This window comes from Capricornis sumatraensis, chromosome 6 (assembly GCF_032405125.1).
Source record: "Capricornis sumatraensis isolate serow.1 chromosome 6, serow.2, whole genome shotgun sequence".
NCBI classification, from domain to species: domain Eukaryota; kingdom Metazoa; phylum Chordata; class Mammalia; order Artiodactyla; family Bovidae; genus Capricornis; species Capricornis sumatraensis.
The window spans coordinates 47,602,799-47,626,705 of NC_091074.1; the positions used below are offsets into that span (position 1 = coordinate 47,602,799).

General features: G+C 34.7%; 1 protein-coding gene across 1 annotated transcript in view; it reads right to left on the minus strand.

Annotated features, from left to right (window-relative positions):
• Positions 1-303: 303 nt before the first annotated feature.
• The window catches only part of JAK2 (Janus kinase 2), an 84,183-nt gene continuing 60,579 nt past the window's right edge, over positions 304-23,907 (minus strand). The window contains exons 13-23 of the mRNA XM_068973724.1: positions 23,148-23,275; positions 22,089-22,227; positions 20,303-20,454; positions 20,002-20,152; positions 19,176-19,312; positions 15,095-15,284; positions 14,365-14,489; positions 13,785-13,957; positions 3,353-3,470; positions 1,725-1,838; positions 304-1,475 (exon numbers count right to left, since the gene is read on the minus strand). Of these exons, the coding sequence (XP_068829825.1) occupies positions 1,368-1,475; positions 1,725-1,838; positions 3,353-3,470; positions 13,785-13,957; positions 14,365-14,489; positions 15,095-15,284; positions 19,176-19,312; positions 20,002-20,152; positions 20,303-20,454; positions 22,089-22,227; positions 23,148-23,275 (1,535 nt within the window). The 3' untranslated portion in view covers positions 304-1,367. The remainder of the gene's footprint in view (positions 1,476-1,724; positions 1,839-3,352; positions 3,471-13,784; positions 13,958-14,364; positions 14,490-15,094; positions 15,285-19,175; positions 19,313-20,001; positions 20,153-20,302; positions 20,455-22,088; positions 22,228-23,147; positions 23,276-23,907) is intronic.

Consider the following 23,907-nt stretch of genomic DNA (forward strand, 5'->3'; position numbering starts at 1 on the left):
TCTTTAAGTTAAAAAAAAAAAGCAGCATATAGCATTGAAAATGAACTATTTTCTTTCTAACCAAAATTCCAAGTATTTTAAACTTTGTATAAATAACACACACACACAAAAACCCACCATATTTTAGGTATGATGTCTAAAATGGAGTAGCACTAAAATGACAATAATAAAAAACAACCCTTTATACTTAATTGAAAACACTCATTTTTCTTCAAGATATACATTAAGAATTTTCTACTGGCATTTTTGAATAAAATTAATAAGCATTTTAAAAAATCAATTTAATTTCTCCCTTGTATATAAGAATCTAACAACAACAAAAAAGATCTCTTTTATGACTACAATAGATTTCTGAAATCCCTAAAATACACATTCTTAAGAAAAAAATTCCTAACCCACTGTGCATCTTAGCAGGCTTTATATATGAAAAACAAAATCTATATTACAGCTTACACTTAAATTTAATGCATGACCATAGGTCCCAGGGATCTTCCTGGCAACCAACAGCTCAAGGGATGACAATATTCCTGGCATTTGTAATCTCAAAATTTTAAAATAAAACTGTTCACGGTGGTCTTAGAAAAAATCTGGAGATAGTTCTATTTAAAAAACATAGGTGCCACAAACAGATACAAGGGAGACAAATAAGAAAATATATTGTGTTAATCTTTGTAAACTTGTTCCATTTCAAAATGTATTCTAGAGGGTCAGGAAAATTCCCTATACAAATAAAACTAAACATTTGTTCCCTTTGCTTTGAAAAATATTTACAGTACACAGAACAACAAGCTAAAGTATACACCTGCTCATATTGCTGGCCAGTGACATAGATGCGCAAGGACAAAAAGGTGCATATTCAATTATCTGAGTATCTTAATTTGTCTATAGAATGAAGTTATCATAGATAAACTATGGAAAAATTATAAAACATTAGTTATGAATACCAGCCCTTGTGTAAAACATCACACAAGGTGCCAAGGTGTCATACATTCACCATGGTAAAAACTGTACATACATATTCTGTATATATTTAAAATTTACAATTTTTTAATCTCTCATAATTCTTAGTTGAAAAATGTCTAATTTTCTTTTTTGCCAAAGAAAAGTGATGTTAACTGACTGATCAGGTTCCTGAAATATTTTACAAAACTCTTTGCTAAGGACTTTTCATCAATGTGTTTGGCTGGTATCCTCATGAAGAAAAATTCACTTTACTTCGAAAGTTTTAAGCAGGTATTTCCACACTTTTGCTGGCTAGTATTGTGATATACATAATAATGATATACGTTACAACAGTCCACAGCAATGTGAAATACAAAACTTTGTTCTGTAAGTCTATTCTGGTCTCAGAGTGAAGTTCATTTCTTTCATCCAGTCATGTTGTCCCTTATTTGATCAACTCGAACTGCTAGGTCTCTGAAAGAGGGGCGCTGGTTTACATTATTGTTCCAGCATTCTGTCATAATCACGTAAATCTGTAAAAGGGAAAATAAGCCAAAATTACAATGAACACAAAGCGCCACTTTTTAATTGGTGAAGCCAGGAATTCGGAACTCCCACTTAATTTTTTCATAGAGGCATATGGCATGTCTACACCTACATCCACAGTCATGTTTATGCTATGTATCTAAAAGTTCAGTGAACTGCATAAACTGACCTGAAATCCTTGGGTAAAAAGAGAAAGAAAATGCATGATTACTGTGGATAAAAAAAATTTTTGTTACCTCATCTGGGCATCCATCTGGTCTCGGTAACCTTCCATTATTCTTCAGGAGTTCTATCAAATGAAACACGATCATCTGTCCTTGTTTGTCATTGCCAATCATACGCATAAATTCCTAAAACACAAATCCACTTTTCAATGACATATTTTTGGTACACTTAATTTGAAGCAGAATTCTCAATTTCTTCCAGTAAATGGGAAAAATCCCATGTATGTATGTTTCCTTACCTTGAAACTTTTAAAAACAAGACTATTTTAACTTTAAAAACTTCCTTTTCAGTCATACTTCATAAAAGATTGTTAAATGTGGAACCTCTATAATGCCATTTCTGTAACTTTAACACCCTCAACACAAATCCCCTGAGAAGAATTCAAAACCAGTGAACTAAAAACACACTTTAACATATCATATCACATTTCAGTTGAAATAAAAAGCTGAATGTAGAAGAGGTCATTTAAAAATGCAGAATGAGTATTAAAGCATAAATGCAATGGAGAGATGTTCATATGTTTAAATTTCATAAGATTAAAGTCTGAACCATAAGGTAGAGGAATATTTACAATGAACACATTTATTTAAATACAGAAGACTCTTGTATATTGGTAAGAAAAATTGCCAATATAAAAATGGGCAAAGCACACGAGGATACAATGCACACGTGCACATACCCCAAACACCCAATAAATATGTACTCAGTCACACTGAAGGGAGAAATGCAAATTAAAATCAAATCGGTACAACTTCTCTCCCATCAGTTTGGCAAAACTGCGTGGAAATGTAACAGTCGACACCGACAAATGATAAAATATATACCCCTGTGCACAGCTACCGAGAGTCTAATTGAAAAAGAGATTTCCTGGAGAGCATTTTGAAATTATCAAAATCTTTTATATATAAGAGCTTATAGTGTTTCACATATAATTACATTTTCACTCTAACATGACAACCAGAGATAAACATAAATATTTATATATAAGGATAGCCACTATGTTCAATGAATGTTATAAGGATGAAAAACAGAAAATGATTGTCCAGAAACTATGTCCTTATGTTTAAACACCACCAAGAAATTAGAAGTCATATTTGCAGTAAATATTTATTAACATAGGAAAATGTCCATGTTATAATCTGTAATGAAAAAGTAGGAAAGCAAACTGTACAGTATGACTTATTTTATAAATAAAACTTTTAAATAAAATTTAATTTTTACATATAAAATTAAAAGAATCCTGAAAGAAAACATATACAGTATTAAAGTGATTACCTCTGAGTAGCTGAATTAGAGATTACTTTCATTTTCTTTTATATACTGTCCTATATTAAAATTATACAATGAATAGAAAAAATATTACTTTAAAAGGTTTAACATTTGCAATAATTCCTGGGATGAATGAGTTTATTGGCTTTACTAAAAATAATATTAACAGAATATATTAAACAGTACTACAATCCCCACCTTTCAAAACCTCAAGTTAATTTAATCAGTTAGTTTGGGGGTTATTCTGTTGCTTTTTGTGTTATAAATAACCAATAGGAACTCTAAAATAACCCTAAGTTTACTATTACTCTTTGGAAAAGCTTTTCTCATGTTAAAAAAAAATTTGAAAGTAAACAAAAAGCATACTGACCGCTGGTGGGCTTTTACTCTTCTCAATATATGTGAAAAGTTCATACAGAACCACTCCAAAGCTCCAAACATCTGAAGCCACAGAAAACTTGCTCTCTGTCAGTGATTCTGGTGCATACCTGTAATATATTTAAGAGTTACTTGATGTGCCAACTCTTGATTTTACCTGCAAATCACTGGATTTAAAACCAAAACAAAAAAACAAGGTGTACAGAAAAGGGTTAACACATCAGGCCTGAGTTTGCAATCATCAAAAAGGTCTATGGGTTGAATGCTGACACTTGACTGGTACCTGGGATGTTAGATTCAGGAGGGTTTCCACAATTCCCTAAATGACAGAAGTGGCTTACTGCACCTAAACCATTTCCGTAGACAATATGAGTCTAGAGTTTTGGTATATGCCAGACAGAAATATCTACATGGGTCAGTTCCAATAAAAACTGTGGGCACTGAGTCTCTATGAAGCTTCCTTAGTAGATGACATTTCACACATGTAGTCAGAATTTATTGCTGGGGGAATTAAGTGTGTCCCATTTGACTTTACTGGGAGAGGATACTTGAAAACATGTGCTTGGTTTCCTCCAGGCATCGCCACAGAGTTTTTTCCTTTTGCTGATTTTCCTTTGCATCCTTCCTCTGTGAGAGTCATAGTCATGCTTATGACTGTATGCTGAGTCCTATGAGTCCTTCCAGTGAATGATCAAACCTGAGGGTGGTCTTGGGAACCACGACACACAAAGATAATTAAAAGCCAAAAAAAAAAAAAAAAAGATTTAATTTTGTCTCCTTAACACCAGGGTTAATTGCACAGTACTTTCAAAGAAATGAAAAAAAAACAAAAAACAAAAAACAAAAAACTGATCTTTACAAGTTAAGCTTAAAATGAAAATGAATCCAGGTAAATATCCTAGGGAGGCGTCCCTGGTGGCTCAGATGGTAAAGGATCTGCCTGCAACGCAGGAGACTAGGGTCTGATCCCTGAGTTGGGAAGATTCCCTGGAGGAGGACATGGCAATCCACTCCAGTATTTTTGCTCGGAGAATCCCATGGACAGAGGAGCCGAGCAGGCTGCAGTCCATAATGTCAAACAGAGTCAGACACAACTGAAGTCACTTGGCACGCATGCAAGTATCATAGAGAAAAGAGTGCCTTTTAAGCTGGAGAAGACTTGAAGCTATTAACATATAAAACAAATAACTGTTAATCTGAAAGGGGGTGATTATAAGAGGGAATATAGAAAATAGAAAGTCACAGGGGAAAGTGGTGTCATCCTTTCCCTCAAGTATTAACACTACCCAAAGGAGAATTTTGGCCAATGGATTATGAACATCATGGTCTACAACGTTTATATTCTGTTTATATTCATTATAGAGAATAACAAAAGATCTGTTTTAAACTAAGATTTAAAATATGAATTATATAAACTGAATCTCTCCTTCAAAATCTCCTTCTCTCCTTCAGTTTCCCCCAAGTTTCTCACTTCCAGAAATCCTTCTCTAACTACTTAAGGTCTTAATGACCTCATGCTACTGAATTTCTATAGTACTTTCAGTCTATACTACACCATTAACCATGTAATGCTCTATTATTTTTATATTTATTTTAAAAATTTACATATTTGGTTATGTTAGTTTATCCCACAAATGGAATATAACCTCCTTGAAGAGGAGTACTACTCCCTCAACCTTTGCAAAATATTCTCTTACTTTGGCTCATGAAAGCACTCTGTAATTTCTCCCTTCGTTTTCACATTACATAGGTAAGGATAAATACAAAGGGAAAAAGAAGCCCACGTAGAAAAGGAGGGGAAAGACTCTCTCATTTACTTTAGAAAATTGAGAATTGTGAATTCTCTCTTTGAAATATATGTAAAAATCTTTTTAAAAGCTTTTGCTTAAAAGCCTCTTCCCAGGTTTACAGCAATGTCTTTCTCAAGAACCTGGAAACCACCTCTTCAGAATGCAGTTACCAAGGAAGATCATGCCCCTACATCCCAGATTAAGTGGGAGGGCAGGAGCCTAACTTGGGCTGGTACCTCCTGCAAGTTTCAAAACTATCTCCTATCATAAAGATATGAGAAGTTTATTTTTCCTTTGGATAAAGCCAATTAGCTAACACAAATGGGCACTCCTATTACTAAGTGAATTTAGGATGAACTTATGTGTGACAGATGATGCTGTAGAGTCCTCTTACTTGAGGACTAGTTACTGTTTATCCTGAGAACATATATGGAATGAGTTGAACTGGCCTGGCCATATCCAAGAGTGAGATTTTTTTCTGTTTTTTTGCAATCTCTTAGCAGACTGCTTATGATGCACATTACTTTCTGGATTAATGTTTACTCAGTAATGAACTGTTTTCTTTCTGTTTTGGGGGAGAGGCTTTCTGGGTTGCGAGGAGATTCGTTTTTAATGGCATTTCCCCAGCACGCTCCCTCCTTTTCTCCATTCTCTAAAGTTGGGTTTTCCCCAAGTTCCATCATCAGAGCTTTTCCTCTCTTTCAAAAGATTTCCCTTAGATAGTATCATCCACTTACACACTAAGGTCTCCCAAATTTACAGCCACTTTATCTTTGACATTTCTCTTGTGTTTCAGACTTACTGAAAATTTACACATTAAAGTTCCATAGGCAAAAAGAAATCCAGCCCATCTGTTCAAGATTATTTTGCTTTCTCTGTGCAATCAATGAATGGCATCAAATCTATCCAACTCCCTAAACTGAAAATCTTAAGAATTATATTTGACTCATCTCTCACTCCAAAGTCGACTGAGTCACTAAGTTTCTTTTAGTATGTCTTAGATATGTCTCCAATCAGCCTTCCAATCCAATACTGCCATTACAGTCTTCGGTTAGATCTTTATCTCATAACTAGTACAGAGATCTTCAAACCAGGTGAGGAGTAAGCAGAAAAACATACACATATTTTCCAAGGGGCTCTATAGCAAAAACAGTAGAAGGATTTGCCATTAATTCAAAACCCTGCTTTAATAATTAAAAAAAAAAATCTCAAGGAGTTTTATAGTTTCTGGTCTTACGTTTAGATCTTTAATCCATTTTGAGTTTATTTTTGTGTATGGTGTTAGAAAGTGTTCTGCTGCTGCTAAGTCGCTGCAGTCGTGTCTGACTCTGTGCGACTCCATAGACGGCAGCCTGCCAGGCTCCCCAGTCCCTGGGATTCTCCAGGCAAGAATACTGTAGTGGGCTGCCATTTCCTTCTCCAATGCATGAAAGTGAAAAGTGAAAGTGAAGTCGCTCAGTCGTGTCCGACTCTTAACGACCCCATGGACTGCAGCCGACCAGGCTCCTCCATCCATGGGATTTTCCAGGCAAGAGTACTGGAGTGGGGTGCCATTGCCTTCTCCGAGAAAGTGTTCTAGTTTCATTCTTTTACAAGTGGTTGACCAGTTTTCCCAGCACCACTTGTTAAAGAGACTGTCTTTAATCCATTGTATATTCTTGCCTCCTTTGTTGAAGATAAGGTGTCCATAGGTGTGTGGATTTATCTCTGGGCTTTCTATTTTGTTCCATTGATCTATATACAAAACTCCTAGAGGAGAACATAGGCAAAACACTCTCTGACATAAATCACAGCAGGATCCTTTATGACCAACCTCCCAGAATACTGGAAATAAAAGCAAAAATAAACAAATGGGACCTAATTAAAATTAAAAGCTTCTGCACAACAAAGGAAACTATAAGCAAGGTGAAAAGACAGCCTTCAGAATGGGAGAAAATAATAGCAAATGAAGCAACTGACAAACAACTAATCTCAAAAATATACAAGCAACTCCTGCAGCTCAATTCCAGAAAAATAAACGAACCAATCAAAAAATGGGCCAAAGAACTAAATAGACATTTCTCCAAAGAAGACATACAGATGACTAACAAACACATGAAAAGATGCTCAACATCACTCATTATCAGAGAAATGCGAATCAAAACCACAATGAGGTACCATCTCACACCGGTCAGAATGGCTGCAATCCCAAAGTCTACAAACAATAAATGCTGGAGAGGGTGTGGAGAAAAGGGAACCCTCTTACACTGTTGGTGGGAATGCAAACTAGTACAGCCACTATGGAGAACAGTGTGGAGATTCCTTAAAAAACTGGAAATAGAACTGCCTTATGACCCAGCAATCCCACTGCTGGGCATACACACTGAGGAAACCAGAACTGAAAGAGACACATGTATCCCAGTGTTCATTGCAGCACTGTTTATAATAGCCAGGACATGGAAGCAACCTAGGTGTCCATCAGCAGATGAATGGTTAAGAAAGCTGTGGTACATATACACAATGGAGTAATACTCAGCCATTAAAAAGAATACACTTGAATCAGTTCTAATGAGGTGGATGAAACTGGAGCTGATTATACAGAGTGAAGTAAGCCAGAAAGAAAAACACCAATACGGGATACTAATGCATATATATGGAATTTAGAAAGATGGTAACAATAACCCTGTATGCGAGACAGCAAAAGAGACACAGATGTACAGAACAGTCTTTTGGACTCTGTGGGAGAGGGAGAGGGTAGGATGATTTGGGAGAATGGCATTGAAACATGTATAATATAAGAAACGAATTGCCAGTCTAGGTTCGATGCAGGATACAGGATGCTTGGGGCTGGTGCACTGGGATGACCCAGAGGGATGGTATGGGGAGGGAGGAAGGAGGGGGGTTCAGGATTGGGAACACATGTACACCCGTGGCAGATTAATGCTGATGTATGGCAAAAGCAATACAATAATGTAAATTAATTAGCCTCCAATTAAAATAAATAAATTTAAAAAAAAATTTCAGCAGAAGCATTTTCCCTTAGTTCTTCTTAATACAAACCTACAGGGCAAGCTGTAAGCTAAACAGCACTTTTGAACAATAAAAGCAATACAGATGACAATAATTCTTTTAAATGAAATTACATATTTTTAAAAATATGGTGGCTAAATCCTATGGACAAAAATTATGATTTCTTTCAAACTTTAGATTTAGTGTTTACTTTTCAATAAGTTAGTTAAAATATATTCTATCAACTCCTTCTGAAATATTTATGTAAAAATTAGTTGACCTCATTTACTTATATAAAACACTTAGTATTTTTACTTGCTACTATGAAAATAAAACAATATGCTATCTGATTAGTTTCTAGCAGTATATAGCTTTCTTTTTCATTAAATACATAAAATCTTGATCATGATGACAATGATATGGTTTCTGATTTTTATACAAGCTTCTTATTAGTGAATCCCCAAAGTCAAACATCAGGCTTCCCAGGTGGCAATACTGGTAAAGAATTCACCTATCAATGCAGGAGATGCAAGAGACATGGGCTGGATCACTGGGTGGGGAAGTGCTGGAGAAGGAAATGGAAACTCACTCCAGTATTCTTGCCTGCAAAATCCCTGGTGAATTACAGTCTACAGGTTGCAAAGAGTTGACACGACTGAGCAGCACAAAGTCAAACATCAGAATTCAATTTCCCTAAAACATTTATTTGCTGAAGGAGTAATAGGCCTTTTACCATATGCCTTACCTCATAAAACGTAATCTTAATGATATTTTATTCTGTATTATATATTAGGAAATTAAGTAATGAGAAATGGTTTATCTTAATTGTTTAATAATGAAATTAATTGTACTAAATATACATCATCTTAAGCTTATCCTGCCCTGGAGGAGGGCACGGCAACCCACTCCACTATCCTCACCTGGAGGATCCCACAGACGGAGGAGCCTGCACTCCTCCCCTGGAGATGAAGGCTATAGTCCATGAGGTCGCAAAGAGTCGGACACAACTGACGCGACTTAGCATGCACACAAGCACATAAGCTTATCCTGGCTTCCTTTGTGATTAATCTTTCCAGATATTCAGGAAGAAATACAGGGCCCAAAGCTTTAGGGGCTTTCTTTATGATAAGAATATAAAGTTAGGTATGAAAGTGAATATTTAAATTAGAAAAGAAAGAATCTCAAAAGGAAGGAACTCTGATAGATATGCCTTGTTAGGCTTCATTGTAAACTTGTCTCTCTGCACATGTGTTCTATAGTTTATAATGATTTTTTTAAAAACAGTATTTCATAACATTAATTACTTGAACTGAAAAATGAACTAGTTTTTTCTGTCAGAAAATAAGTGTATTTGTTTATGAGGCCTGGTGTTGCTAAGCAGACTGAATGAAGGACATTTTTCATTAAGTGACTCAATCTTTGAGATAGCGCAAGGGATTGCCATATTTAAATCATGTATTTAAAAATGGAAAACATTATTTAAAATACTGTATCAAAATTAATATTGTTTTTTAACTTTTTATAAACATATAAACAAGATGCCTCTACATGAGAGTAATACCATGATTTGAATTAATTTGAAAAAAAATTTTTGGCATACTCCCCAGAAACTGAGAAAATTAAAGACCCTAATGACTGGGTAGTAAATCCACTTTTGAAAATCAAGTGGGTTTAATTCTTTGTTTTCTATGAAATTGAAAACAGAATGGATCTAATGAAATTGCCAGCTAACAAATTCTATTGGTAGATCACTGTATACTGTTTTGCTTATCACAAGTCACAAACGTGAATGACACTGTTATAACAAAACTTCTTCCATTCCCATCTCATTTATACAAAAAAGTTTTCTGTGTTTACAAAAACAAAAATAAACTTGGAATTTATGTTGAATCTGGTCCCATTATACAAGTAAATAATATTTATCTAAAGCTGTATGGACTAGTTGGAGGGGGATTTTTAAAGAACTAGTCAAATTACTAATCCTAATTAATAATTCATTTATATTGCATTGGAAATTGCACCCTGACAGTAACTTCAATGATAGTTCAATCCAGAAGAAAAAAAAAAAAAACATGAATAGTTTTGTGGTCACAGGAAATTTAAAATTAATTCAATTTATATAGGTATTTTGGTTACAAAGGAGATTATCAAGATATATTTCAAGTGCAAAATAAAATACATTAAGCAGAATTCTGAGAAGGGTGGTGTAAACATAATTTTAAAGAGAAAAAGGAATAACAAAGTTTCTATCAAAAAGAAAGTCTCTTCCTATACCTTTTTAAGTGGTGACAATCTGTGTCAAGTTGCTGTGGCATTTGGATTTCACTGTATACCTCTAAAGGATTGACACACCTTGTATTAATGTCATTATTTATAATACTTTACAAAATATTTACAATCATATAAAATTTTTAAATGTTTCATAAAGAATATAGCTTTTGATGATTCTTTCAATGGGTATATATGCACAAAGGGTTTCAAAATCAATGACCTAGATACCTGAAAAAGTTGTCTAGTCCTCTCTGCTGTTAGCCTTTCCTTAATACAATGCATCCTCTATACCTCCAGTTCTGGTGCGAAGTCCCCTATACACTAAAAAATTACTGATGTGCCCTCAAAGCTTTTGTTTATGTGGGTTGTATCTACTAATATTTACCACATTAGATTTCAAAACCAAGGAGACATAAAGGCATCATTAAAAATAACAATAAACCCAGTAATACTAGCATAAATAATATTTTTATAAAAAATAACTATTTTCCAAAACAACAAATATTATATTTAGAGTATTATGTTTTACATTTTTGCATGTTTCTTTAATGTTGGTTTAATACACCTTTTTTGCACCTGATTTTTTAAAAATTTTTATATATGATTTTTAAAGGTTTATACCATTTACAGTTAGTACAAAATATTAGCTATATTCTCCATGTTGAACAAATATATCCCTGTAGCCTATCTTACATCTAACAGTTTGTACCTCCCATTCGGCCACCCCCATAATGCCCTTCCCTACTTGAAACCACTAGTTTACTCTCTGTATCTGTGAGTCTGCTTCTTTTTTTGTTATATTCTCTAGTTTGTTGTATTTTTGATTCCAAATATAAGTGATATCATACAGTATTTATCTTTCTCTGTCTGACCCTCTAAATTCATCCATGTTGTTGCAAATGACAAAATTTCATTATTTTTTAAGGCTAAGTAGTATTCCATTGTATGTGTATGTACATAAAATTGCATCATCTGTATATATATCTACGTATACATAAAAGAGATTCACTTCAGAAGTAAAGACACACACAGACTAGATGGAAGGAAAATATATTTATAAATACACATTTATACATACATAGGAGCACCAAAATATATAAAACAAATATTTTCAGACCTAAAGGGAGAAATTAAAAGCAATACAATAAGAACAGTAGGGGACTTTAACACCCTACTTACAGCAGTGGATAGATCATTCACAGAAAAATCAGTAAGGAAACAGCTGGCCTTAAATGACATATTAGGTGAGATGGAGTTCAAAGGTATGTACAGAATACTCATTCTTCTAAGATGCACATGGAATATTCCAAGATAGATCACATATTAAGCCATAAGTTGCCTCAATAACAACATGCTACTAAACAACTAATAGGTCAATGAAGAAATCAAAAGAGAAAAATAAAATCCAAAGACAAATGAAAACAGAAATAAAGCATACCAAAATCTACTGAATGCACCAAAAGTAGTTCTAGGAAGGAAGCTCATAACAATACAGGCCTACCTCAAGAAACAAGAAAAATCTCACAAACAATCTGAATTTACACCTAAAGTAACTAGAAAAAGAAGATCAAAGTCCAAAGTTATTAGAAGGAAGGAAATAACAGAAATGAGGGCAGAAATAAAGACTGAAAATGGCAGAAAGTGAAGAGGAACTGAAGAGCCTCTTGATGAAGGTGAAAGAGGAGAGTAAAAAGCTGGCTTAAAACTCAACATTCAAAAAACTAAGATCATGGCAAATGGTCCCATCACTTCATGGCAAATAGATGGTGAAACAATGGAAACAGTGACAGATTTTATTTTCTTAGGCTCCAAAATCACTGGATGGTGACTGCAGCCACAGTATTAAAAGATGCTTGCTCTTTGGAAGAAAAGCTATGACCAACCCAGGTAACTATTAAAGTTCTGCACTCAATATGTCAGCAACTTTGAAAAACTCAGCAGTGGCCACAGGACAGGAAAAAGTTGATCTTCATCCCAGTTCCCAAGAAGCAGAGTACTAAAGAATGCTCAAACTACCAGACAATTGCACTCATTTCCCATGCTAGTAAGTTGGTGTTAGTGTTAGTTGCTCAGTTGTGCCTGACTCTTTGCGACCCTGTAGAGGATGAGTTACAAGCTGTAATCAAGATTGCCGGGAGAAATATCAACAACTTCAGATATGCAGATGATACCACTTTAGTGCAGAAAGCAAAGAGGAACTAAAGAACCTCTAAAGAGGAGAATGAAAAAGCTGGCTTAAAACTCAATATTACAAAACCAAGATCACAGCATCTGATCTCATTACTTCATGGCAAATAGAGAAGGGGAAAAGGTGGAAACAGTGACAGATTTCCTCTTCTTGGGCTCTAAAATCACTGCAGATGATGACTGCAGCCATGAAATTAGAAGATGCTTGCTTCTTGGAAGAAAGCTATAACAAACCTAGACAGTATATTCAAAAGGAAGGACATCAGTTTGCTGACTAAGGTCCGTATAGTCAAGGCTATGGTCTTTCCAGTAGTCATGTATGGATGTGAGAACTGGACCATAAGGAAGGTAGAGCGCCAAAGAATTGATGCTTTCAAACTGTGGTGCTGGAGAAGACTCTTGAGAGTCTCGTGGACAGCAAGGAGACCAAACCAGTCAATCTTAAAGCAAAGAGATCAAAATCAGTCAATCAGCTTTGAATACTCACTGGAAGGACTGAGGCTGAAGCTGAAGCTCTAGTGTTTTGGTCACCTGATGGGAACAGCTGACTCACTGGAAAAGTCCCTGAAGCTAGGAAAGATTGAGGGCAGAAGGAGAAGAGGGCTTCAGAGGATGAGATAGCTGGATGGCATCACCGATACAATCGACATGAATCTGGGCAAACTCCGGGAGATGGTGAAAGACAGGGAAGCCTGGTGTGCTACAGTCCATGGGGTAGCAAAGAGTCAGACACAACGTGGCTACTGAACAACAACAACAGCACTCAAAGCAATCTACAGATCTAATGCAATTCTTATCAAAATTTCACAGAACTAGAAAAAATTCTAAAATTTGTATGAAACTACAAAGATCCTTTGAGAAAGGGAAAAACCTTGATAAAGAAGAACAAAGCTGGAGGTAGCATGGAGAAAGGACAGTTCTCCAATAAATGGTGTTGAGAAAACTGCACAGATACATGCAAAAGAATGAAATTACACCATTATCTTACACCACATATAAAAATTAACATCAAAACAGATTAAAAACTTGAATGTTTGACCTAAAATCATAAGATTCCCAGTGAAAAACACAGGGAATAACTTCATTGATTATTATTATAAATATATAAATGACAAACTACTAAAAATAAAAATAAAGTTTGAAGTTTGTGCTCTAAAACTTCATTTTATGGTACTAAAACATACTCACCAGAATATGGGACTTTCACCAGGCTCTTTCACTTTGTAGTACTCTTTGTCTTGTGGCAAGACTTTGGTTAATCCAAAATCTCCTATTTTAACTCTGTTTTCATTCTCCACTAATATATTCCTTGTCGCCAGATCCCTGTGGATATACCTTTTTGTACCAAGATATTCCATGCCCTATGGATAAAATAACATTTTTCTTTCAGCCAGCTTTATAAACGTAAACAATTTAGTCTTCTGCTTACCTACTCCCTTAATTATCTAAGGAAAATTCTAGAGAAAACAGAAAAAAAATATTATTTCTTAATAATTACTTCAATGTATGCTCTTTATTTGGGCTTCCCTGGTGGCTCAGATGGTAAAGAATCCACCTGTGATACAGGAGACCTGGGTCCAATCCTTGGGTCAGGAAGATCCCCTGGAGAAGGGAATGGCCACCCACTCCAATATTCTTGCCTAGAGAAACCCATGAACAAAGGAGTCTGGCGGGCTATAGTCCATGGGGTCGCAAAATAGTCAGACATGACTGAGCAACTAAGCACAAACTCTCTTCATTTAGAACAAATAGCCAGGATATTAGGTACCTTGCATATCTGAGATGTATACTGCAGAAGTTTTTTATGATCTATCCGTTCTTTATGTTTTTGGAGATAGTCTCGTAAACTTCCATATGGTAAATACTCCATAATTAATCTTAGATTATGCCGGCCTATTAACACACAAATGAGAACATAATGTTTTATTCTGTCATGTTTTATTGATGAACTAATATAAGATAACTGTGTATGAATGACCTAAAGAGATATAAAATCTGAGTCTAAGATGACAAAATCTGATTATATATTAAAGGTCACGTGGTAGTTAGGAACACTAACTTTCTGAATCAAAATGGTCTGAACAGAAAGTTTTAGAAATACTTATGTTTTAATCTCCTGTAACCATTTATGCAAATCAAAATAAGCTGATGAGAAAACTTACTTTCTCTTCATCTATACTGAACAAAAAGGATCTAATTAAAAAATAATACTTTCACAGAAAATATGAACAATTTCTTTAGAAATGATATTCCCTTGGTATGCTAAAGCAAAAATGGTAACCATCATCCTCAGTGAAAAGAATGATCAGCCAAATAATCAAGGATTTCCTGCAGTTACAGCCCACCAACACCAAACACAATCTCCAGTCATACAGAATGTTTCCTTCTCTGGACACTGGAATATTTTAAGTCCAGATCTTGAGACATCATATGTTTCTATTACCCACTATGCCAAAGACATGTCCTAAATTCAAAAAAAGTATCAAAGGGCAACATACCAGCACTGTAGCAGACTCCTTTGTACTTTACAATGTTGTCATGCTGCAAGGATTTAAGGATTTCAATTTCTCTTTCAAAGTCTCTGAGGTGCTCTTCAGTACTGTGCTGGAGCTTTTTCACAGCCACCACCTCCCCAGTATTGTCTTGTAGAGGGTCATACCGGCACATCTCCACACTCCCAAAATTACCCTTAAACAACACATATCACATTAAGATGGAAATCTCAAGTTTTCTAGAAAAATTACTGATTCTGATTATGCAGTCAATTTCAGCAGCTAGAATTAGAAGATGTATCTCTAAACTCACATTAAATAACTTTCAGAAAAAGGAGACAATATTTTAGTAGGTGTGTAGTAAGCCTAAATATTTAATTTCTCCAAAAGGAATTAGAGGCTTAAATATAAACAACTTCAAAAAGGCATTATAACAAATCATAAACATTATTTTTTAAGATAAGCCAAAGGACATGCCAGGGAATTTCTAAATTTCTGTCACTAACTTCGAGGAAGAACTTTTCTTTTTCACAATATAGACTTTGATATCACTGTCAGTGAGCTGTATGGAATAAGGGTCTGTTATGGATGGAGGAGCCTGGTGGACTGCAGTCCATGGGGTCGCTAAGAGTCAGAGACGACTGAGCGACTTCACTTTCACTTTTCACTTTCATGCATTGAAGAAGGAAATGGCAACCCATTCCAGTATTCTTGCCTGGAGAATCCCAGGGACGGCGGAGCCTGGTGGGCTGCCATCTATGGGGTCACACAGAGTCGGACACGACTGAAGCGACTTAGTAGTAGTAGTAGTATGGACTGAATGTCCATGACCCATCCCCTCAAATTTGTATGATAAAGCCCTAACCCCAAAGTGGTGGAGACAGGGCCTCTGAAGAGGTAATAAAGGTTAAATAAGGTCACAAGAGTGAGGCCTTCATCCTGTAAGGCTAGTGCCATTACAAGAAAAGGAAGAGACACCAGTGCTGTCTGCCGCATGAGGACACAGTGAGAAAGTTGCCATGTGGCAAGCTAAGAAGAGAGCCTTCACCAGAAATTGAACCCTACTGGAACCTTGATCTTAAGACTTATCTCAAGAACTTTGAGGAAAAAAAATGTCTGCTGCTTAAGCCAAGGTCATGCTGTGTCATTGGTAGCTTCTGTGATTATCTCTCAATATTCTCTACATTCTGATATTCAAGCTCTTTTAAAATCCCCTTCCTTTGAGTGTAGGCTATAAACTCATTTATAGTAAACACTGACTGAAAGTGAAAGAGAGTGAAAGACTGAAGGCAGGAGGAGAAGGGGACGACAAAGGATAAGATGGCTAAATGGCATCACCAAATCAATGGACATGAGTTTGAGCAAGCTCTGGGAGTTGGTGATGGACAGGGAAGCCTGGCGTGCTGCAGTCCCTGGGGTCACATAGAGTTGGACACAACTGAGCAACCGAACTGAACTGACAGTAAACAGAATATGGCAAGAGTGAGAAGATGCCATGCCTGAGATAAGGATATAAAAAGACTATGGCTTTGATCTTGGGTGTTTGCTCTCAGTTCCCATATTGTGAGGCAGCCTGTGGAGAGGCCCATGTAAGTGAGCTAGGAAGCAGATATTCTGAGGCCTATCAATAGCCATGTGACAAGCCTGAAAGTAAGTCTTTCCCTAGTTAAGCTTTCAAATGAAACTGCAAGACCTGGCTGACACCTTGGTTGCAGTCTTTTGAGAGACCCTGCACTAGAATCATCCAGCTAAGTTGCTCCCAGATTCCTGACTCACCTAATAAATGTTTTGTTTTTTTTTCCCAGCTGTTAAGTTTTAGGGTAATTTGCTGCACAGCAATACATAATGAATATACCAAATACCTAGACTTATTTTTGTCATTGCTACACTCTCTGAAACATTTTCAAGAATATTTTACAAAGGATGACATCAAAGTATTAATAAAACTAAGCCAATGTATAATATAACCCCCGATGTTTAGCTCTAGCAAAACTGGATCAGAACATTTAGTTTAGATTCAATACCTAAGTGAGGCCTTCACATTGCATCCATGCCAAAAATCCAGTTCACAAGGTCACATGGTTCAGAACCCTATACTACCAAGCTTAGAGGAAGAATGAGGGCTTACCACTATGGATTGGACCTACTAAGAAGTAAGCCTTTTCTATCTTACTTAAAATATAGGTTGGGGCAAAAGTAAATGTGGTTTTGCATTGAACTCTGCTGTTTGATATTGGAATACATTCTTAAACAAATGTGATTATGTTAAACATCATTTTAATGCACATTTCTCGCTTTATGGCATTTTGCTAGTGACTTATTACTTGCTGTTTATTTTATATTTATTTTAGACTAGGAAAATGATGTTAGACAAAAAACAAATTTGAGCAATTCAAAATAGGTCATAAAGCAGAGAAGACAATTCGCAACATCAACAATGCATTTGGCCCAGGAACTGCTAACAAATGTATAGTGCAGTGGTGGTTCAAGAAGTTGTGCAAAGGAGTTGAGAGTCTTGAAGATGAGGAGCACAGTGGCTGGCCATCGGAAGTTGACAACGACCAATTCAGAGGATCATTAAAGCTGATCCTCTTACAACTACACAAAAAGTTGCCAAAGAACATTCTATGGTCATTCAACATTTGAAGCAAACTGGAAAGGTGAAAAAGCTGGGTGCCTCATGAGCTAACCACAAATCAAAAAAATCATCACTTTGACGTGTTGTCTTCTCTTATTCTATGCAACAATGAAAACGATCTGACTGTGACATGCAATGAAAAGTGTATTCTATACAACCAGTGACAACCAGCTCAGTGGCTGGACTGAGAAGAAGCTCCAAAGCACTTCCCAAAGCCAAACTTTGGGAGGTTTGGTAAAAGGTTTTGACAAAAAAGGTCATGATCACTGTTTGGTGATCTGCTGCCTGTCTGATCCACTTTAGTTTTCTGAACCCTGGCAAAACCATTCCATCTGAGAAGTATGCCCAACAAATCGATGAGATGCACCTAAAACTGCAATGCTTGAAGCCAGCACTACTCAACAGAAAGAACCCCAATTCTTCTCCATGACAACACTCAACCACACACGACACAACGAATGCTTCAAAAGCTGAATGAATCGCACTACGAAGTTCTGCCTCATTCTCCACATTCAGCTGACCTCTCGCCAACTGACTACCACTTCTTCAAGCATCTCAAGGATTTTTTCCAGGGAAAATGCATTCCAAAAGTCAGTCGAATCCTGAAACACAGATTTTTATGCTACAGGAATAAACAAACTTATTTCTCATTGGCAAAAATGTGCTGATTGCAATGGTTCCTATTTTGATTAATAAAGATGTGTTAGAGCCTAGTTACAATGGCTTAAAATCCACAGTCTGAAACTACAATAACTTTTTTACCAGCCTAATATGTAGGCTATGCCTGACTGTGTGACCTTTCAGAAGAGAGAAACTGTCTGCTAGTAAACATGCCTTCTCCAGTCAACATCTGCACTCTGAATGAGCAATGAGATTAATTATTTCTTCCTTAGGTGACTAAAAAAGGAGGCTGGTGGAAAGGCTTATTAATTGTTCTTTTCTCTATCTCATAACTAAAGTGCCCTCTACCAAGAAAGAATATCATGGTCAAATTAATTGGGAAAAATATAGCTTAATTTATCCTCCTCTTGAAAATGTTCAATGCACAGTACATGTTAAAGGTTCCAACAAAATTTTCAGTAAAGACAGCTATTTAAAACAGCATTTCCCCAAAACCTGAAAACTAAACCTTTTTTCTACAAACACCTTTTTTAAAAAACTTTTTATTTTATACTGAAGTATAGTTGATTAATAATGCTGTGCTAGTTTTAGCTGTAGAGCAAAGTGATTCAGTTATATATATACACGTACTTGTTCTTTCTTCCAATTCTTTTCTCATTTAGGTTCTTATAAAATATTGAGCAGAGTTTTTATATAGTAGGTACTTGCTGGTTATACAAACACTCCAAAACTCTGTGGAAAGTGAACTTTAGAGAAAAGTCTTTTCTCCCCTAAATAAAATGTTTTGTGATTACACTTCAATTATTTAAAAATCTTCTGACACCTTACCTTGCCAAGTTGCTGTAGAAATTTCAAGTGTCTTTCTTCAAATTGTGTAGGGTCTCGGTCTTCAAAAGCACCAGAAAATCCTAGGGCACCTATTCTCATATTTGGTAACATGTCATTTTCTGTTAATAGTTCATAATCTGGAGAAATAAATAACATTTCTACCATAATCTGGCAAATCCATTCTCTGGGTTAAAATTATTCTTATTCAGGCTGACCAAAATAATCATAATGAGTTAGAAACACTAAATACAAATTGATACAAGGCAACTCTAAACATTTAGATTGTTAATGGAAGCCTTGAATTATAACTCATAATTGGACAGGTTTTTGGTAAAGATTTTTGCAAAGGATAAACGAATACTTTCCAAAATAGGCAGTTTTAGTATTTATAAAGTATGCCGATTTTTGTGGCAAGAAGAGCAAGTAGTATTGGAACAGAAAATATTTATGGGTCAGACACATGTATATTTAGCTAAGTTTTTTAAGGAGGAGAGGACAAACAAAAATCTACTTCATGTTCAGAAAATTAATCAGCCATATGTGAGAGCTAGTTTAAAAAACAAAGAATTGTTTACAAAAAATCAAATAAGCTTCTCAGTGTAATATTCATTAACTAGCAAACTAAAGTGAGGTTATTAAAGGGTAAAAGCCTTTTATGAAAATACTTCACAATCAATGAGACTAGAATATGTATAAGGTAGAAAAAGTCATATGAATGTAAGAAATTAAGAGGGTCTAAAAGACATCAGGGAACTTCCCAGAGGGGGATTACAAAATTAGTAAGGATTTATTAAATACATCATTAAGATTCTCCAACAGTACATACCTGGAGTAAACAAACTATTAAGATCTCTTATAATGGCTCTGAAAGAAGGTCTAAAATCTGGTTCATAATCCATGCAATTATTAATAAGATTTGCTAATTCTGTCCACTTTGGTGCAGGAAGCTGGTGCCTATCTTCATAAAATTGTAGTTTCTATAATTAAAGAACCACATGTTGAGAATAAATTATAAATGCCATTATCAACCTTTTTTAACATAAAATGGGCTAAAGAATATCAAATAATGTGAAAGAAATATTAGGGATCACAAAGTAATTACAACTTCAATGTTTATACAAACTTACCCTTTGAGAATCCAAAGCACTCAGCGGCTTATCTCCTCCACTACAGATTTCCCACAATGTGGTACCAAAACTCCATTTGTCTGTTGCCAGGTTTAGATTTTTAGGATTTTCAATGCATTCAGGTGGTACCCATGGTATTCTCTCCTGCAGGACTTTTAAATGATAGTAAAAAAAAAAAAAAAAATCTTAAATAACTCCCTTAATAAAACAATTCTTATATATGTTAATAATTTCACACAAATTGGAATAATCAAATCATTTTAATTTGCTTGGGGCAGGGGGTATGTTCATGCATATACACATGCTTAAGGACCAGAAGGGACCTTTGAGATCACCTAATTCAATATCTCAGCTTTAACAATGCCAACATTAAGACCCATATGACTGAATAATTCGCCCAAAATTATACAATTTGTTAATAGCACAGAATTAGTTACTGTACAGTGAATCCTGGATCAACTAAATTTTTCATTAAACCATAGTGTTTCAACTACTGCCCTGGTCTCTCTACCCTTTCCTAACAGCTATGCATTCACAATATTTTTTCCCCATAAATTTTTTCCCAAATTGCTTCTTGATATATTTTTTACTTCTTTACAATGTATAAACAATAAAGGTAATGTTAACATCATTTCAATCTGTACTAATGACTCAATAGTAGTGACTATTCTAACCTGCAGATGAAAAACAAGGGCCAACAGGCAAACGAATGATTAAATTATACCAAAATATTCTTGGCACAATATTGATATACATAGGTTCTGCCCAGACCATGGAATCTTCCAAGTTAATTTTTTGATGTCTTTGATCCCATCAGAAAAATGGTATTTACAAAAGGAGGAAACACTTTAACTTTACCTTCTGGTATTCTGGCATAGACAGAATGATAGAAGATAGATATATATAAGTAAACAAGTATGTAAATAAGTAAATAAATAAATAAGAATGATGAACTGTTGCATCTTTTGGTATATTGTGGTAAAGCAATGTGAATATTTCTGGTGCATAATTAAGAGATTTAAGAGTACAGAGTCCTTTCTCCTTCATACGAATTTATATTCTCTTCACATTCCGCTCCAAATGGCAAAATCCCCAAGTATCAGACCTAAATTCCTAAAACATTTTCTGCCCTATAGTCCCTGTCCTCACTGTCATATACAGGTACAGAGTTCAACTACTATTAGCTCAAAAAAGAAACCACGCATCAATGTACAAAAGTTGATAAGTCTGGATTCTAAATGTAGAGCATTCAATTAGAGAAATTAGCTAATTCAATGAAACACAATTACAACACTATTTGGATCAAAAAAAAACTCCACTTTGATTGAAATTTTTAATTTTGTTAAGGATGTTACCAACACAAAAGAAAAGTAAAAGAAGGCATAATTAGCTGAATAATGAAACAAAATAAAAATTTCAAACTAGAAGTATTTCTTCTCAAATTTTTATTTAATGACTAAAGAAAAAAATTTAGAAAATTTACTTGTGATTCAAAGAATGATATTAAAAAATTCCACAATAAAATTGGATAAAACCTGACATTTCATACTTAATTAGGGATTAAAACTGCTTCAAAAAATCACTTTACAGTTCAGAAACATAAGAAAGGAGAAACAGACAAGAGTCTAAGATGTAACTATAATTTAGGTTGCTGAAAATGGTAACTAAATTTATTAAGCAAGAATATGTCAATAAAATAGTGTTTGAGAAAAATTAACAGCATGATTTTTATGCCTCCTTCCAAGCAAAGGTTAATGAAATTAAATTTGATTTCTGTAGAACTTACTGTCTTTTGGCAAAACTGTAATACTAATGCCAGGATCACTAAGTTTGATGAAAGGAGGATTTCCTGTCTTCCTGTCTTCTTCTCTGATAAGAAGAACATTTTTGGCGCACACATTCCCATGAATAAGGGTTTTTTCTTCCTATTAAAATTAATTGCATAAACATTCAAATATTAATCCACAAATTTTGAGCACTTAGTATGTCCAGGGCCTCCAAATGGATTTAAAAAACAAAAATTAAGTCAACATTATTTGGAGGTATACTTTGAGAAAATAAAAGGAAATTTTATAGCAGCACTGTGCTTCCTATTTTACATTTTAAACAAAATAATAATCTATACCCATGATAAAATAAACACTTACTTTTATCATTTTTACAGGCTATTTTATTTAATTATTAATTTATTTTTTGCCACACTCGGCAGCATATGGGATCTTAGCACCCTGACCAGAGATTGGACCTGTACCCCCTGCTTGGAAGTGCTAAGTCTTAACCATTGGACTGCCAGGGAAGTCTCCGAAAAATTAATATTTTTAAAACTACTTTATGCCAGTTCACTTTACAAATCTGAGATTTTAAACTGTATGTATTGTAGATAGCAGCTGACACAAGAAATACTGTTTCTGTTCAGTAGGTGCACTCTGAAGAATCTGATTACTGGCTGACCCTCAAGTATTTTGCTTTTCTGACAATATCACTTTCTCAGTGGACATAATTTCCAATTACCTACAAATATCGTAACAAGGCACTTTCTACAGGATCCTTTTATGCTGTCCATAGCTTTTTTTAAAATAATTTTTCATTCAATTCTTTAAAGTCAAGGTACACAAACTACAGATTACCCTTCAGCAGTTCTAAGAGATTGATGGAATGACAATACTACTTATTTCAAAATTTATTTCATATCAATATACACCTAAAATAATCCCTTTCCCTAAGTGACACAGATTATTTTAAATAACTCAGCATCTATAGCCTTATTTCTTGTTCCCAGGTCAAGATCCTTTCACACTGCTTCATAATGTAAAATAGTAAGTTGACAAAAGAATATACTACTTACTAGAAAATGCATGGCCCATGCCAACTGTTTAGCCACTTCAAGTTTCCATAATATATTTATAGAATTTTTATTCTTTTTCAGATATGTATCTAGTGATCCAAATTTTACAAATTCCTGAACCAGAATATCTGCATTAAAATACAATAATAATAAGGCTAAAGTATAATACAATGAAAAATATATAATTTTAAACTTTTATAAATATATTTATAGTTATATGTGAGTATTATAGGTAAAGAAATTAAATTACATGAAATACAATAATTTAAAGAAAGCATAACAGGTATATACTACTGCATTTTGGGGTTTTAGTTTATTCACAACAATAAGAGGTAGAAGTCTAAATAATTATATATAAACACAGTATCATATATAGAATGAATCTCAAATCATGACTCTGCTTCAACTAATATTAAAATCAGTTTTCATATGTATATAACAATTTTTGGTGACAAAAGTCACCTTTGGATCTTGCTGGGTAGCTAAAACAAATGTTATGAAAGTTTTGCTGCCCATGGTTAATTTGGAGAATAATCCATACATCAATAATAAAGAATTTACTGGAGAAATTTACATTAGTATTAAAAAAAAAAGATCTTGGAGTTTTAACGAGCAAGAGCTTAGTCAAACTTTATGTGGCACACAAAGACTTACATATATATTTCATAGATGCCACTGACTGTCCTATGTCCCATTATTACAGACTGCAAAATTTTTTAAATTGTTAATTATGAAATACCATCAATTATATCACATTCAG